This window comes from Westerdykella ornata, assembly GCF_010094085.1.
Source record: "Westerdykella ornata strain CBS 379.55 unplaced genomic scaffold EI97scaffold_13, whole genome shotgun sequence".
Classification (NCBI taxonomy): domain Eukaryota; kingdom Fungi; phylum Ascomycota; class Dothideomycetes; order Pleosporales; family Sporormiaceae; genus Westerdykella; species Westerdykella ornata.
In genome coordinates this window covers 424,644-440,484 of record NW_022986863.1, presented here as the reverse complement: position 1 = coordinate 440,484, position 15,841 = coordinate 424,644, and the positions used below count along the sequence as shown (strand labels likewise).

The following is a 15,841-nucleotide window of genomic DNA, read 5'->3' as shown; positions in this document are numbered from 1 at the left end:
TGGCCGGCAGAAAATTTGGTGCAGGACTGGCCTGGAGGATGAGTTGATTGCGTTGTTGCGTGTTGACGTGAAGCAGCGAGGTTTGCCCTTGTAAGGTAAAATGAAAGAGGAAGAAGAGGAGGAGGAAGAGGAAGAGGCAGAGCGAGGAAAACAGAAGTGAGTTGGGTCAACGGCAGCGGTGGCTGTTCCCTTTTGAGCGAGCCGAAGTTCAGCCGGTTCTGCGGTGAACGATCAGAGACTTGATGATCTGACCTGGCGGATATGACGCAATAGCATCAATGTTGATTAATTAGCATTTTGCAAGATCTGGGACATCGATATACCAGAAAACACGTCGAGCATGAACAGCAGCGAGGAAAACGAAGACATTTATAGCCCTTATTGGTGCAGCTTCTATATTCCCCCTTGGGGTATCGCGAATCGAGCTGTGCAATGCTTCGCTTGAGTATTCCGATTTCAGCGTAAGAGATGAAGGCAGGATATATGCGTAGTAACAGCTGCTAAATCCTCCGTATGCCATACCCTGTACCCCATGTCAATATAGTCCAGACGTCTTCAAGCACAACTCCAACAGTACCATATCATACAGTTTCAACTTTACAGCTCTTTTTACCTTGAGGACCTCTCCCCGTTGAACTGCCCGTTCTTCTCAGCCTCCTTCATCAGTTCGAAGAAGCCTTCCATCTGCTCATCCTGCGCGTTATCTGGGCCTCGGTTCCCACTCCCGCCCAGTTTTAGACTAGCAAGCGGATTCCGGTCCACATTCTTCCTCTCGGGTGGCCGGTCCTCCAGCTGGCCCCGTGCGACCTGCAGCTCCGCCCCATGGCTTCGCCGCACCTTGATATGAATCTTTCCACTTGGATCCACGGCGGCGAAGAGAGGTTGCACGTGAACCTTGCGGCCGCCCTCAGTCTCGACGTCCAGTACACCAAGATCCTCGACACTGTTGCCACTGTTGTAGCCCACGGGAGTGCTCCGGAATTCGTCATCCGCAACGAAACCAGCGACACCCAGCTTGGCGCGCGCTTGGGTCACTGAACGCGTTCTCCTGGCCTGGACCACACGCGCTGTAATGGGCGACGGCCACTCCTGGGGCCCGAGGATGGGGTGATTGGCGATGTATGCTTTCGTGCGCAAATAACCAAGACCGGCGGAAGGGTGGGTGGAATTAGGCGTCGTCTCGTCGGCGAACTTCTGATTATCGATGATGTCGATTCCGGCTTGAGCATACATAGTCGACTTCAGCTTCATTGGAGGAAGACGAAGGAAGGGAATGATGAGTTTTTGAACGAGGTCTGAATTGAGAGGATCGGCAGCGCACTTCTCGCGAAGCGCACGGATGCCTGCTGTGATATCTTCCGGCGTAAATGTGGACCACTCTTTCTCTTGGGCGGCGCGCATCTTCTCAGCTGCCTCCGGATCCAAGGGAAGGGCGCCCGCTTCTTTAGCAGCACTGCTCCGGCGCGCATATATCTGCGCCTTGACAAAGTTTTCGAGATACTGGTTGAACTCTTGCCGACGTTTCGAGAGTTCATTGGTAATGTACGAATTGAATTCCTCAGCGGCCAAGCCGGGGAGCCACGGCCCATCATGCTTCCAGCGCAGATTGGGGAGCCACGTCTTCTGCGATGCATCCTTTGGTGCTTTCTTCGACATGTCAAAGCTCTGCCTGAGTACCTGTAGTGCGATACCGGCACCGTCAAGGCCGTCCTCGACATCGTATGAGGTAACGTCCGCGTCCTTCTCGAATGCGCTCTTCGGCGGCGGCGCCGACAGATCTTTCTCGTTGAAGTGGCTCATGCCCCTCAACACTGGAACTGCCATCTCCAGAAACTTTTCCCGCGTCCGCACGTGGTCGGATGCCGAATCGAAGTCTGTGACGTGCTCAATTGTATCCCATTGTTTTATTCTTACGACCGGGTTGCTTGTTTGGAGGATACGAGATCGGGCAGGCAGCGGTCGTTTCAAACCCCAATCGCCGCGAGAGAGGGAGCTCGGTGTCGTAGCAATGGCTTGGTGGGTGGGATACGGAAGGGTAGCGGTGTCGGACGTCTTGTTCGCAGATCCAAATGTCGATGACACGGAGGGCGGCGGGAGAGGATTGGGGAGAGAGAAAAGGCGGGAATTGCGTAGTAGGTTCGCCGTCGGAGACAGATTCTGCCGTCGCAGAGCCATGGTGATGCGACAGCCGCGAGGGGGCGGCAATGGCTGCTTCGAAGCTGTGATTGTGAAGGAGCAGAAGACGTTCAATTCTGGAGTCGGCCGGATTAATATTCTGCCGACAGGCTCGCGATCACATGACTGCACATTATCAATGAAAGAATCAAATCATCAATCAATATGACGGGAAGTGGCACATTACAGTTGGGTATATAACTCGTCTACATCTCGAATCATATCACGCTTTCTGTGGCTGCGTTCTGCTTTTTGTGCCAGCATGTTGCGTTCTTCGATCCGACCCTATGTACCGCTCGCCCCGCACGTAGTATCCGTCCATCAGAATCGCAAGCTCCCAACCTAGAGAGTGCCACTGCACCGCCCGTGGGACAGGATATTATCCAAAGTGCTTCGCTGCTTTCGTATATGACCTACACAGCCGTGGCTGTCTTCCGCGCAGTGCAAGACTTCGTCAGGCCGAATGGCGCAGAGACGGCTCCTCTGTTTAGCATCCGTGGTTCGGAATCCGTAACCATATAAGGGGAAGTGCTGTAGGTCCTCGTCCATCGTACGTTACGCGTGCTCAACGCGGAAGATGCTTTTCCCAGTCCTTGTCATCGTCGTCCTCACTATCAGAGTCTTTCGCTGTACCCGACCGGGGGATGTGACCTTCTATAGCCATGTGGGAATTACCATAACTCGGACTCGGCGCAACAGGCGGAGTGGTTTGCTCCCTTTCCTTGATCTGCTCAGTTATGAGGTCTTTGCTTGCTTTGCTTGGGCCGCCTGGTTTCTCGCCCCGTTCGATGGCCAGATCCGCTATCGCACTGTCTCGCGCTGCCCACGCGGCATCTACATCATCAGCCTCGGACTTTGCGGCCCCTGGCGCAGGTTTGTCCTGCTTGGGCCGTAGGGGAAGCACCCGGTGGTGCTCCTCTGCATTTTCGACCATGAGCTCAATAGGCTGTGCTGCTCCACCCTTCCGCAGCCACGCAGGCTCTTCATTGAGCTGCACCTTGACATACATGGCTCGACGCGCGCAGTCTTCCGAACACCACACCTCCAGAACCTTCCTGTCGACAATTTGAACGCCCCTCTCTGTGTCAATCAGGTGCTTCTTTGCAGATGAGGGCGCCCTACGCTTGGGACGCGGACATAGAACGTAGCCGCACTTGTCCGCGATGTTGCGCTCTTCTATCAAGGCATCGTAATCTGAAGGTTGAAAGGGGCGCATACGTTCACGAAACTGGAGGGCGTCCGCGGGCGAGGGACGCTTGGGATCTGCGGTCGAAGACGTGGGAAACTCCATAAGCTCCATTATGGACTCCAGGACCTCTCGCTCAGTCCTTTTCCGGTCCTCAATGATGTTGGCATGGTACAATGCAATCTCGAGGTGGCGCTTGTTCACGGGTCTAGATGAGGGTGGCGCATTCGACGAGGTGGTGGAATTCTTCAGAATCGACCGGGGCTGCATGTTCCGTTGCGATGAAGGGCCGGAAGCTTTTGCCTAGAGCCGTGGAGAGGAGTGTTGTGTTGTATCAGTGCTGGAAGAGAGAAGTGACGGACTTTTGAGGCGAGTCGCCAAGACCGCGGGGCTTCTGCCGCTGTGACGAAGCCTTGCTGGTTGAACCTCCGCCTCCTCAAAACACTGATGAGAGGATCCTGTTCAGACCACTTCCACCAGACCGCGTCTCCGTCTCTACGTCGCATGGGAGCTCCCCAGGACGAGGTAAGTCTTCTGCCACATGCCCCAACGATTTCCCGCATCTTTCCCCGCGATCGCTGAGACCGTCACTCTGCTCAGCCCTACCTACTTTCGATCACCTCCCGCTCTGCCCAGAGCTCTCGCGACGACTCATCGAGCTTCACGTCTGCGGTAATTGCAGCTTCGGCATCCAGCCCATTCCAGTGCTTATAGCCGGACGTATATCCGATCTATAGACAATTCCTTCGTGATGCCGGGTTTCAAGGTCAAGGCCATCTACGAATACTCGTCGCCCCACGAGGACGACCTCACGTTCGCCGAGGGACAGATCATTACAGTCACCGAGGAAGAAGGAGATGATTGGTATGTTGGTGAATATGTCGATGAGACCGGGACCAAGAAGGATGGGCTGTTTCCCAGAAACTTTGTAGAACGCTACGAGCCCGAGCCGCCTCCACGGCCGAACAGAGTATCACGACACAAACCATTGGAGCAACCCGAGGCACAAGCTCCACCGACGCCTGAGATACCCAAACCAGAGCCTGCTCAAGCTCCCGAGGAAGAGTCAGAGGGTCCTAAGCCGCCGCCAGCTTCCGAATCACCGATTGAAACAAAATCCCAGCTGCCTCCTACGTCCCCGAGTGAGCCGCCATCGGTCACCACTCCGCCGCAAGAAAGCGCACAGCAGCGCCCGGAGCCTCCTAAACCAGCTGAAGCCCAGCCAGCACCACCGCCCGCGAAGAAGAACCCCCCACCAGTTGCTGCAAAATCGAGCTCTTTCCGCGACCGTATCGCCGCTTTCAACCAGCCTGCAGCCGCTCCAATTGCTCCTTTCAAGCCTGGTGGCGGACCGCCGAGCAGCTTCATTAAGAAGCCTTTTGTAGCCCCTCCCCCAAGCCGTAATGCCTATGTGCCCCCGCCACCGCGTGAACAGCCGCACATCAGGACGTATCGTCGCGAAGAAGACCCCGAGATTGCAGAGCGCCAAGCGCAAGCTCAGGAGAATGCGGAGCGAGCTGGGCTGGCCGCTCATGGCGGTCCTACGTCGGAAACTTCGGCGGAAGATCTGCCCAAGCCCACCAGCCTGAAAGAACGCATCGCACTCTTGCAGAAACAACAGGAAGAGCAAGCTCAGCGAGCTGCGGCACTCGCTCTTCAAAAAGAGAAGCCCAAGAAGCCGGTCAAAAAGAAGAGCGAGGGTCAGGAAGGGAATGTCCATGGTGACGACGGCACGGCCCCGGAGCAGGTCACTAGCACCGAATCGCGAGTGCGTGGCTCTATAGATCAGCATCGCGCTGCGCGCGCTGCACCGTCCCATCGTGAGCATTTGAGCGATGCCAACGACGCTGATCAGTCTGGAGCTGGAGAAACGGAAGACGCCGAAGGAACGTCGACCGGTGTCGAAGATGACGAGGAACGAACTGGGCACACTGCTGCCGTCCCACGGGCCCCGACTGCCCCCGTCAAAGAATCAGACGTTGGTGATGAAGAAGGCACTCCAGACGATGAAGAAGAGGAGGAAGAGGAAGACGAGTTAGACGCTGAAACGAGACGCAAGCTGGAGCTGAGGGAGAGAATGGCCAAGATGAGCGGTGGTATGGGCATGCCTGGTATGTTTGGAGGTCCCGGCTTGCCCATCGGCGGTCTACCACCCAAAAAGAAGCCTGCCTCCAAAAAGTCGACCGGAGACAGCGAAGAATATGCCACTCCTCAGCGCATTCCTATGTTCGCGATGCCTGGAATGCCAGTCAGGAGTCCTGAACCCGATGATAGCCAGCCGGTCGTCGAGAAAGACGACCAGGATCATCCACGGGTAAGCCATGGTCGGGCTCCTGATGAGGTCCCTGACGTTGAGGATGTGACGCCGCGACCTGGAAGGACACCGACCAGAGAGAACCCTCCTCCGGTCCCCGCAGAGAGTAAGTGCCTCGTATCTCGCTTTTCGTGTACCCCAATTGGTAAAAATCTGGAATTCTTGCCATTATTGGCTCCGGAGACTGTTTCAAAGACCTTCGTGTCTTTTGATGGGATCGCGGAGTACATAATGTTTGTGAGCGTATCCAGTATGTCTCGGAATCCGAGGCCAGCAACGCTTTTTCCTAACCCATTGGCAATTGATGCTCACCTTCGACAGGGCGTCCTGTTCCCCCTCCTGTCCCCACGTCAGAGCGGCCTGTGCCTCCTCCTATCCCTTCAGCTTGTGAGTTTCTTCCGGTAGAGTGTCGAGTGAATACTGACCTGTATAGCCCGCCCTATTCCACCTGTTCACTCGCCCAGCCCTGGATCAGAGTCTGGTGACGAGCTGACAGATGTCCCTGCACCTCCGCCAGGTGATGATTCGTCTCCACACCCTCCCGCGGCCGCGCCGTCAAAACGGGGCTCGTATCTTCCCCCCGACGAGTTGTCCCTAGACTCTTCGGAGAAGCGAGTGCCACCCGTTCCGCTCCCAGGCCTGCCTACATCTCCATCCACTGCCCGTGCTCCTCCACCGCCTCCACCAACTGCTGCACCCCCTACACGCCAGTCCACGGTAGAACAAGTCCCGAAGAAAGCCAGTAGGGTCGACCGCTTGGGAGGCGAGAGCGAGTACGAAGGTGACTATGATACTGATATTGCCTCAGGGGCGACCCACAAGGATGCCCTGAAGTCGCACGCACGCGAATCCAGCATAGACGAGAGCACAATGGCGGATGATACTCCCGTTCATTCCCCGACAACGTCAGGAGTGCCACCGCCTCTTCCTCCATCCGCTCCTCGTGCGGTCCCGCCACCCCCACCACCAACGCAGCCTCCAAGGGCATCTGTTGACGCTCCACGTGCTGCACCACCACCTCCGCCTGCTCCCCATTCTCCCCGTGCTGACTATGACGACGAGTACGACCCGTATCGGTACACCTCTCCACCTAGTGTTCCCGCTCCAGTCCCTCGAGAGGTGCCTCCTGTACCACAGAGTCATCCTCCTCCACCACAAATTAGGCCACCCCCGCCTTCCGCGCCGCCTGCTCCCCCAGCGCATCCGGCACCACCACCGGTTCCTGTCTCAACTCATCCTGAATCATCTGATGAGGACGACCTGTATTCAGCACCTCCCCCCAGGAAGTCGCACGACAGACCGCCGCCTCCGCCGGCCCAATCTCCTCCTCAGCACCATGCACCTCCACCCCCTCCACATCAACCTCCTCCACCGCAAAGGCCTCCGCCTCCGCAGGAGCGCCCAGCGCCGCCTCCCCAACCGCACGAGCCGCCTCAGCCAGCTCGGGCACCAGTTGGTCGAAAATCGCTTGATGTAAATCGAATGACTCAGGGGCGTACATCCATGGATCAGTCACGCCCGTCGCACAGTCAAGATTTCATCGCAAGTGACGTCGATTTGGGCGCATCTTCCCACTGGTGGACGCAGCCCAGCATGCCACCTCCATCCCTGCAGGGCCGCAAAGACATCTTGATTGAGGTGGATGAGTCACGCGACGGCAACACGGTAGAGAAGGCCGTTTTCATCCTTTACATGGATTACTCTCAGACCGTCATCACCGCACGCTTCGATGCCCACAATGTCTCCGATGTTCAGCTCGAGCAGCGACACGATGCACCTCCATCTCGCCTACGCCAAGATCAACTGGAGGCTGCACATGAACAGTTTGGTGTTCGCATTGCCAAGGATGTGGAGTCGAAACAGAATACGGTCGTTGGCGACGGCACACCGCATGGCCTCATTCACGAACTGCTGCGCCCATATAAGGATGTGCTGCGTCCCGTTTCCACTCGTGCTTTCGGCGCCCTTGTCTATGTCAATCTGGCAAACGCGAGCACGCAGCAGTACGACGAGATCCGCCCTGGCGACATCATCTCCTTCCGTAATGCGCGATTCCAGGGCAAGCACGGTGCCATGCATGCAAAGTACTCTGCCGATGTGGGGAAGCCGGATCATGTTGGGGTAGTGGTGGAGTGGGATGGGTCGAAGAAGAAGGTGCGGGTTTGGGAGCAGGGGAGGGAGAGCAAGAAGGTCAAGCAGGAGAGTTTCCGGATGGGGGATTTGAGAAGTGGAGAGGTGAGGGTTTGGAGGGTTATGGGGAGGAGTTGGGTGGGGTGGAGTTAATGGAAAGCTGCATGGCCGGAGTCTGGACTGAATTAGATGGGAGAAGGGAATTTGAGGCGGTTTGGTGAACCAGGCGAATCATGAGTGAGGGTTGATAATGGGGTGGCCAGCGTTTGCTTTGAGCGAGCATTGAGCGATACCGTATGCGTGAAATTTGCGTCGTCTAGAGTAGTGTTGGCGTGGCGCGTTGTCGGTAGTATGTATATGCAGGACATTGAATCGCGGTTCCTACCTAGACTTGTCCAAACGTGAGTTCTATCTGTGCATGTTTAGGGTTGCTTAGGGATGTTTATTCGTGCGTCTACAAGTAGTACCGTGACTTAGAAGTTTGCCCAGGGTCTGGGAAGCTTTCATGTTGCGTCATAATCATGCTAATTCAATAATCAGTCTTCTGTTACACTACAGTAGTTAACGCCCAAGCTTAACGCTTCACGGCCGTGCAGTTCTACAGCTTTATACGTGCTATTACATAGCACAGTGGATTGTAAAGAATTGTAAGTTCTAGGATGCGAAGTCAAGAATTACTTACAGACGCGTATGTAAATACAGGCTGACGCCGCAATCCTAGAGCATCCTATTATGTGGCAACTAGTTCTCTGTACTGTGTTAGTTCGTTAGGCGAAGTTGCTATGCCCGATAGTTCGAAATTTAAAGTACAGCTATCTCTAGAGTCTTCAAAATAAAGGTCACGACCCGATTATGTTAGACATACTAGGAAAGATAGTTTTTCTTGTTTCTCTAAGTCTGATTTGCAGGTTGAATGCGTTACCTGCAAACTAACTACTTTTTATGTAGAAGTTGCCATCTAGCAAACGGTCCTCAATAAATAAGACTTAGGGAATACATCAAATCTCTAAATTGCTTGCTAGAGATGAAACTAACAAAACATGTCTGCTTCTTGAATCAAATGCATGGAGTATGCACACCTGCCCATCGTACGTACAGATAATGTATCCTACGGAGAGATTGTTTTTGTGAACCGTCAGACGTATCTCAACGTATCCTAGATCTGATATCTACAGTACAAACATAACCTAGGATCGAAGTCTGTGTAGGAATACTCCATCTTCAACAGCGGCCATATTCTCGTCTTCCATACTCCCGCAACCATCGCCTTCATCCCACCTCGATTCCTACAAAACCCTTCTTCTCAACAACTCCCTGGTTTCGATCGCTGAAAAGTTGGCAGATCCCCAGTCCCGGTTGAAACATGGGACTTGGAAAATTCCCCTGCACACATCGCATTGATCCTGGCCGCAGATCCTCCTGACGGCGAACCGAGACATGGGATGCATTCAAATCGGGTTGACGGGAGTTGAACGGCTGAAGACCGGTTGTGCGCATCTCCCGCTATCGTTTATCACCGTTGGCTGCGTGGTTGATGTCCTGCTGAGCGTCTGACGGGTTGAAGATAGAGTCAGAAAGGTTCATGATCACGCAAGCCATGATTGAATAGCACATTAAATATCATTACCCGCTTCACCAACTGGGCTTCCTAGGAATATGTAAAACCCAACCCAACGCCCTCAACTCTCCTCCTCGACCGCCCCAATCGTCGAAGTCCCCCCTCCCCTCGCCTCAGCCAACAGCTGCGTCCCCACGACCTTCCCATCCGCCTTATCTGTGAAGATCGCTGAAATCGCAATCAGCCCCACGAATGGCTCGTACGTGTACTCCGTCTCCCACGCTTCCTTGCCCTTGTACTCAACCGACTTGTTGAACCCGTTGAAGCGCATGTCAGTGAGATACGAGCCTACAGTCTTGGTACCCTGGACGCGCCCATTGTTGTCGAGCGTCTGGTCGACAATATCGCCGTTCTGGGCAAGAACGCGGTTCGTATGCGTGTTGCCCGAGTAGTCGTTGACGGAGTAGAGGATGTTGTTTTCCAATTGGAATTGCATGAGATCGATGCTGCGTTTCGACTTTGCGTCTGCGTTTGCGGCCGAGGCTTCATCGTCACCACCGCCGATCAGGTTACCGGTTTCGTTGATGATGCGGCCGAGGCCGCTGCCCAGCTCTGCGATAATGGGATTCAGGTCGATGGAGGTAAGGGTGTCGTTGACCATCTTGACGACGTTGGCGAGCCGGGCCTCCAGCAGGACCTTGGCCGAGACATTCTGGATGAGGAGGAAGACGCGGTTGATGCTGAGGTCGACGCCGGCGTTGAATTCGAGGAGCTTGAGGACCTGGGCGTCGAGGTTGATTTTGGCCGTGAGGTTTTGCACTTCGATGGAGATTTCGCCGACCGAGACGGAGGCGTTGAGGAAGACGTCGGGTTCGGGGACTGAGGAGGAGACGTTGGGAGTCGTGTTTGCGGTCTCGTAGAGGACGGCTACGGGGTCGCCGCCGTCGCGAATGTCCAGCCTGTAGCCCGTATAGCCATCGTCGTCTGCTATCTGGGCGAGGGCAAGTAGAGGTAAAAGGAAAAGCGTAATGATAGAAAGGATAGAACGCGCCATGGCTGGAATCAACGGACTGGTATCGATGGAAAGATCGGATGCAGCTCGGAAAGACTGCGGCAGAGAGTAGAGAGACGGCAATTGACTTGAGCTGGAAGAGCTGGAGTAAGACGTCCGCTACGTGGGGACGTCTGTAGACAAAAGGGTAGGAATCTGTGATATGTAGGGCGCATGGATACTAAGAACTCAATACGATGCATGTTTCCAAAGGCCATAAGAAATTAGATTAAGGAGACCAATGCTTTCCCACAATCCCCTCTGAAAATCAGGTATTTTGGACGATAAACCTGATTCACGCTGCTTGATCCTGGGATTACGAGCGCTACAGCCCTGTAGACATCCTTGTCTCGGCTACAATGGCGTTTACCCGAGATTACAGTTCATGGGAAACAACGATTGGCATGGTCGTCAGCGGTCTTCCTTATAGTTAGCTGGACGACGTCTTCGTTGTTCCAACCTGCGCGTCTCTCTGCTCTAGGAGCCTTCGCTCGTTGCGGTCGCCCACATTAAAGTCGAAACCATGCCGTCAATCCTTCTCTTTCGCTTGCTTCTGTTCGTGGCTGTTTTCTTTTTGTATCTGCCTTCGCAAATCCTTGCGCAGACATCCACACCTGCGGAGACGACACCATCTGCGACCTCGAGGCCACCCGTTACAAACGGCACAACTACAGCGCCTCCTTCCGTGGAACCAACCCGATCTTTCCAAACAGAACCCGATGTCTATCTGAACGTGCCGGAACTCCATGTTGGACGCATCGAACTCGGAGTGGAAGAGCTACAGGCCGACATCAATCTAAACGCAAAAGTTGCAGGCCTCGTTCAGATCAATGCAGGCGTGCAAGTCTCCGTCCAGAAGATCAATGTTACAATCGCAGATGTCGATGTCAACCTCGAACTGATTGTCCGCCTGGGAAATCTCGTCGACATTGTGGAGCGTGTCTTTGAATCCATCGATCTCAACCCTCTCCTTATCGGTCTCGTCAACAACGTTACGAATCTGGTGGGCGACGTCATTGGTGCTGTGGACGGTCTCCTCGGTTCCATTACTCAAGGTGGCACGACGCTGAATTTCCTGATTGACAACCTCGGAAACATTGTGCAGGAGGTCGTTTCCGGCGCTACGGGGGCGGTTTCGACCATTGTCGGAAACTACAAGCAAAACATGACGCAAGTTGGAGAGGAGAAGCAAGTAGGACAGGGTCTGATCCAGAAGACGTTCTCGTATGAACCGCTGAATGCACTGGTGGATATTGTCTTCAACTCGGCTGGCCAGGTGGTTCAGGCTGTGGTGCAGAAGAAAAGGGGAGGAGGCGGATCGCCGACTGGTACGCCTTCTTCTACTCCTATGCCTGTAACACTCCCTGTTAGCACTGCGACTGGTACATCTTAGAGAGAGTAACCCTCAATATGATAATATAATTCTTGTGCATTGCACGAAGTCACCTGTCCGCGTTTTGTTTAATGAGTTCCTTGAACCCTGGGAAGAAATTGATGCGGTTGCGCTCCCTCGTCTTCTTGGCCTAGCGAGCAACGATCACTATGGCAAGGACCGGCGTTTCGATGCCTGGGGGTGACGGGGGTGACGGGGGTGACGATGGTGCGACATACATATATCGACGAATAAATAGATAGGTTATCTTAAATGTTATCGAAGGTGCAGAGGCGTATGTCTATAGTAGACTGTGCTGGGAGGGCGGTAGAAGTCGTGTACCTAGCAGGTTGAAATGTGTAAGGCCGGGCAGACTTGGCTGTTCCTACGGAATAAGCATCTACAGTACGCTCCCGTCTACACTGTCGATAGGGTTACAGGAAGTCGAGAGCGCTATTCGCACAGGTAGATTGCTGCCCCTGATTCCGCACATAAAGCATATTCTGTTGTAAGCGCTGAAAAATTGGCCATAAGGGCACGTGATATCGCGTCATGTCCACGTCGACGTGGTTTGCCAAGAGTGAATGTCTTTTCGCTACAGCTACACTACACCGTTGCCTTACCTAGACTGCCCTAATAGGCTTCCTAACTAGTAACTGCAACTTTCTTGATGCGCGCGCGAGACTTTTCGTAACAAAGTTATGGGGAAGTACTGCGGTTTTCTACATCCGACTGAACTTCCCCCCCTCTATGCCGTTCAATTAGACGTAGAAAACAGCAGTGCAGGGCAGGGCTTGGTTAGAGGTAAAAGAGGCGGTGACGGCACCCGCGGTCAACTAGAAGGCACTTGTAATTTGGTCCGTGCACTACGCGTTTGCTCTTCAATCACTGCTGTATCTCGACTCTTACCGCTTCTTCTTCTCCCTGTATCCTACCTCTTCTTCCCTCTCCTTCGATCTTACATCTTCTTCTTTCTCCTTCAGCCTTACCTCTTCTTCTTTCTTCTCTAATCTTATCTCTTCTTTCTCTTCCGCTACTCCACTGTGCGATCCGACAGCATCTCCTGCGCCGTTGAACAGTCGGAGTGCCTGCTATAGCGCTGCACTCGCTATGGAGGCGATCACTGTCGGCCTACAAGAACTTCAATCGAGCTCATTTAGCACCATTATTCCCCGAGAGGTCCTACAAAAGTACGACGTAAGTCAATTCTGAGCTTGTTAGCCCGACTTCTTACTAAAAAGTACGCAGGAGTTAGAGGATGCCGCCTTCAGACACTTTGGGAAGGAACCGCTCCAGTGGAGTGTCTACTTCCACCTAAAGGACGGCAAATGCGGAGGAAGGATCGACTCTTACTACTGGGACCGCGGCAGTTACTATAATGCCTCATGTTTGACGGCAGGGTGTCTTGAGGTGTTCGCGCATTTTGAGCCCAAACCCAATGTACCCACCTCCGGTACTCCTACCGTCAATCCGGCCATCCACGCCCCCACCACCAGCCTACAAGTCTCCAGCGGTGCAGCTACCTTATCCTCTAGCGGCGCAGCAGCAGCTCCCACTACTGAAGCCACCCTCAATCTGGGTGAGCCTCGGGGTGCAACTGACGAGCCAACGCAGTGCGTGACTTCGCGCTCTCATGTCTCTCAGTCCCAAAAGCGACCGAGCGAACATGCTTTGCATTCCGAGAAAGAGTCACACTTAGAGCAGCCCAGTCAACATACAAGGCACACCTTACCTCTCCTTCCAGACGGAACTGCATCTGAAGATCATGAGATCAGCCTGCCGGCCTTCACGAGCAATAATAGGCCGTACGGACAAAACGCAACCAATAATGTCAGCACGATATCCAATCTGTCACGAGCACGAAAGAAGAGAAGGACAACTGCTCTGGCCGCGGATACGCCTGATTTGACTGAAGAAAGATACGTCTGGCCTATCGACGGGTGTGTTAAATCCAGAAAATCTTTTGACAGCCGCGCAAACCTCCACCGTCACATAAAAGCAAAATATCCAGGGGTTAGAACAGAGCCTTCCAATGTCCAGAACAGAGCGGAGCGAGCGAGCGTTCACAGTACCGTGGATATATCCTGCCCAGGCCGTACGCTGGAGGAAGGGAACAACAACCGCTTACGATGCCCGGTTGAAGGATGCACAAGACGGGTTGCGTCGATCGGTTTACACGTGCGGACAATCTCCGTGCCCACATCCGGAACATCCATCCTGAGAGTCCACAAGCACAATCACTTAATGTGGAGAGAGCGAGACCCCCTCTGCTGCGTAGGGCTAGGATAGCATCTGACGGACAGACGCCTATATGCTACAGCATAGTCAGCAGCGGCGTATCAAAGGGAGCAATCCAGTATTTCTGTCCCGTTGCAGAAGAAGGGCGCTGCGAGCGTGAGGATGGCATCGTGCATTGGCTGAATTTCGAGAGGCATATGAAGAGCAAACACCCAGGTGTTCCCTACACTAAACCAGGAGCGGAATCATCATCAGAGGCCAACCAAAACCAAACAAGGTCAGAGGGCCCAGGGGGTCCAAAGCAAAATATCAACCTGCTTTGCCCTGTTCGCGAGTGTTCAGAGGCTTTCAAAGATTTCGACTTGTTCCAGGACCACATCCGTGTAACCCATCCTACATCGAATCACGCACTTGTATTAGATGCAGTCGCAAATAATACAAGCCCAGTCCTCAACCCAGCGGCCCCTATAGATGACTTCCTTGCAGACTACGAGCTTTGCAAATATCAGAATGCTGAAGCTGGCGAATTCGGTCACCGTGACCCAGACAAATGGGAAGCGATCCAACAGGGGACGCGCAACAGACTCGCTCTGGCACGTCTCATCCACAACAAATATGGCATTCTTGCTTCCGAGCCATGTGGTGCATGCCGCAACGGAGGAACCACTTGCCTAGTTCTTCATCCAGAACTGCGTAACAAACTAAAATTTGGTTCAACGTGCAGCGAATGCAGGAATGGGGGTAAGATGTGTAGCTTCGCTCAGAAAACTGTCTTCGAGCCCTCTCTTGGAGATGCTGCGCTACAGCAGCAGACGAGCAGAGTCAATGGCAATGAAGACACGGTTCCAGGAGTCAATAAAAACACTGCGGATAAGGCACACAAGAATGGGCAAGCCGACGACGAAGAAGAAGAAGAAGAAGAAGACGATGACTCGGGTGTCCACGCCCCGGGCCTCAATTCTCTATCTTCGTCTTTCTTGGATGGTGTTACTAGCCTAGAGGAACCAACTTCGAGACGCCGTGTCGGTAGGCCACTGCATGACGCCTACTCCCCTGGCTTCTTCTCCGGGGAGATAAACGGTCTTCCCACCGTATCCGGACTGGTTTTCCCGACCGTGAATCCGCTGGTTCGACCGGAGCGTGCTGGCCGGCGACGTGCTGACCGCATTCCTATGTCTCCAGAAGCAGGAGACCAATCTGCAACTCAGATTCGCTCCGCCACACACAGTTTCCTGAACCACTCGCATCACCCCCGTCACCCCCGTCACCCCCATCATCCCCGGGACAATGAGACCCAGCAAACAGCTCCAGGGCAACATGGTCTTGCATCGCGCGGTGCTCAGCAAGATGGGGTCTCGCAGACGGCCTCGACACATCTTCCACGGACTCTCAACCGTACCGCCTAGTAGGGAGATGCTATTACCAGTGAGGGTATTGGCTCTAACGCTTGCCCTATGAAAGGAAACAGGCGGTGCGTTTGAGAAGCGTAAGAGAGGAATTCTCTCTTGTACTAGCTGTCGCTAGTAAAGCTTCATTGGAGATTGCAAGAAGGCGAGACGAAGAAAAGTGTTTTTCAGCAACCGTGTATCTTACTCACTGCATGATTTAAGCAACTGCCTGGCTAACCAACTGCCTGGCTATACAACTGCTTAGCTTAACAACTATATGTCTTAACAACTATGTATCTTAATACTATACATCTTCCGTGTATCTTTATCTGCGTGCATCCTAACAGCTGTATATATGCGTGTGTGTCCGTGTATATATAAGAGATATCTAGAGACATACAAGGTCTGCTCTGTAGTATCTAGGGTCTT

At 53.8% G+C, this 15,841-nt stretch overlaps 6 protein-coding genes across 6 annotated transcripts; 3 read left to right on the top strand and 3 right to left on the bottom strand.

Annotated features, from left to right (window-relative positions):
- Positions 1–374: 374 nt before the first annotated feature.
- EI97DRAFT_434113 (uncharacterized protein) lies at positions 375–2,222 on the bottom strand. Its single transcript, XM_033798540.1, has one exon. The coding sequence runs from the start codon at positions 2,173–2,175 to the stop codon at positions 610–612; it is 1,566 nt and encodes a 521-aa protein (XP_033653234.1). The 5' UTR covers positions 2,176–2,222; the 3' UTR covers positions 375–609.
- A 120-nt stretch (positions 2,223–2,342) lies between these two features.
- On the bottom strand, positions 2,343–3,690 carry EI97DRAFT_434112 (uncharacterized protein). The gene has a single exon (XM_033798539.1). It carries the CDS (start codon positions 3,629–3,631, stop codon positions 2,741–2,743), a length of 891 nt encoding a protein of 296 aa, XP_033653233.1. The 5' UTR covers positions 3,632–3,690; the 3' UTR covers positions 2,343–2,740.
- Positions 3,691–3,795: 105 nt separating this feature from the next.
- EI97DRAFT_434111 (uncharacterized protein) lies at positions 3,796–8,234 on the top strand. Its single transcript, XM_033798538.1, has 4 exons — positions 3,796–3,886; positions 3,962–5,781; positions 5,997–6,062; positions 6,109–8,234. Exons 2-4 carry the CDS (start codon positions 4,113–4,115, stop codon positions 7,956–7,958), a joined length of 3,585 nt encoding a protein of 1,194 aa, XP_033653232.1. The 5' UTR covers positions 3,796–3,886; positions 3,962–4,112; the 3' UTR covers positions 7,959–8,234.
- A 1,159-nt stretch (positions 8,235–9,393) lies between these two features.
- EI97DRAFT_69641 (uncharacterized protein) lies at positions 9,394–10,677 on the bottom strand. The gene has a single exon (XM_033803008.1). It carries the CDS (start codon positions 10,415–10,417, stop codon positions 9,485–9,487), a length of 933 nt encoding a protein of 310 aa, XP_033653231.1. The 5' UTR covers positions 10,418–10,677; the 3' UTR covers positions 9,394–9,484.
- Positions 10,678–10,922: 245 nt separating this feature from the next.
- EI97DRAFT_434109 (uncharacterized protein) lies at positions 10,923–12,195 on the top strand. The gene has a single exon (XM_033798537.1). The coding sequence runs from the start codon at positions 10,938–10,940 to the stop codon at positions 11,805–11,807; it is 870 nt and encodes a 289-aa protein (XP_033653230.1). The 5' UTR covers positions 10,923–10,937; the 3' UTR covers positions 11,808–12,195.
- Positions 12,196–12,896: 701 nt separating this feature from the next.
- Positions 12,897–15,430, top strand: EI97DRAFT_459152 (uncharacterized protein; the record flags this gene model as incomplete). The annotated part of the gene is made up of 3 exons (XM_033800974.1): positions 12,897–12,983; positions 13,035–13,726; positions 13,930–15,430. 3 exons carry the CDS (start codon positions 12,897–12,899, stop codon positions 15,428–15,430), a joined length of 2,280 nt encoding a protein of 759 aa, XP_033653229.1.
- Between the last annotated feature and the right edge of the window lie 411 nt (positions 15,431–15,841).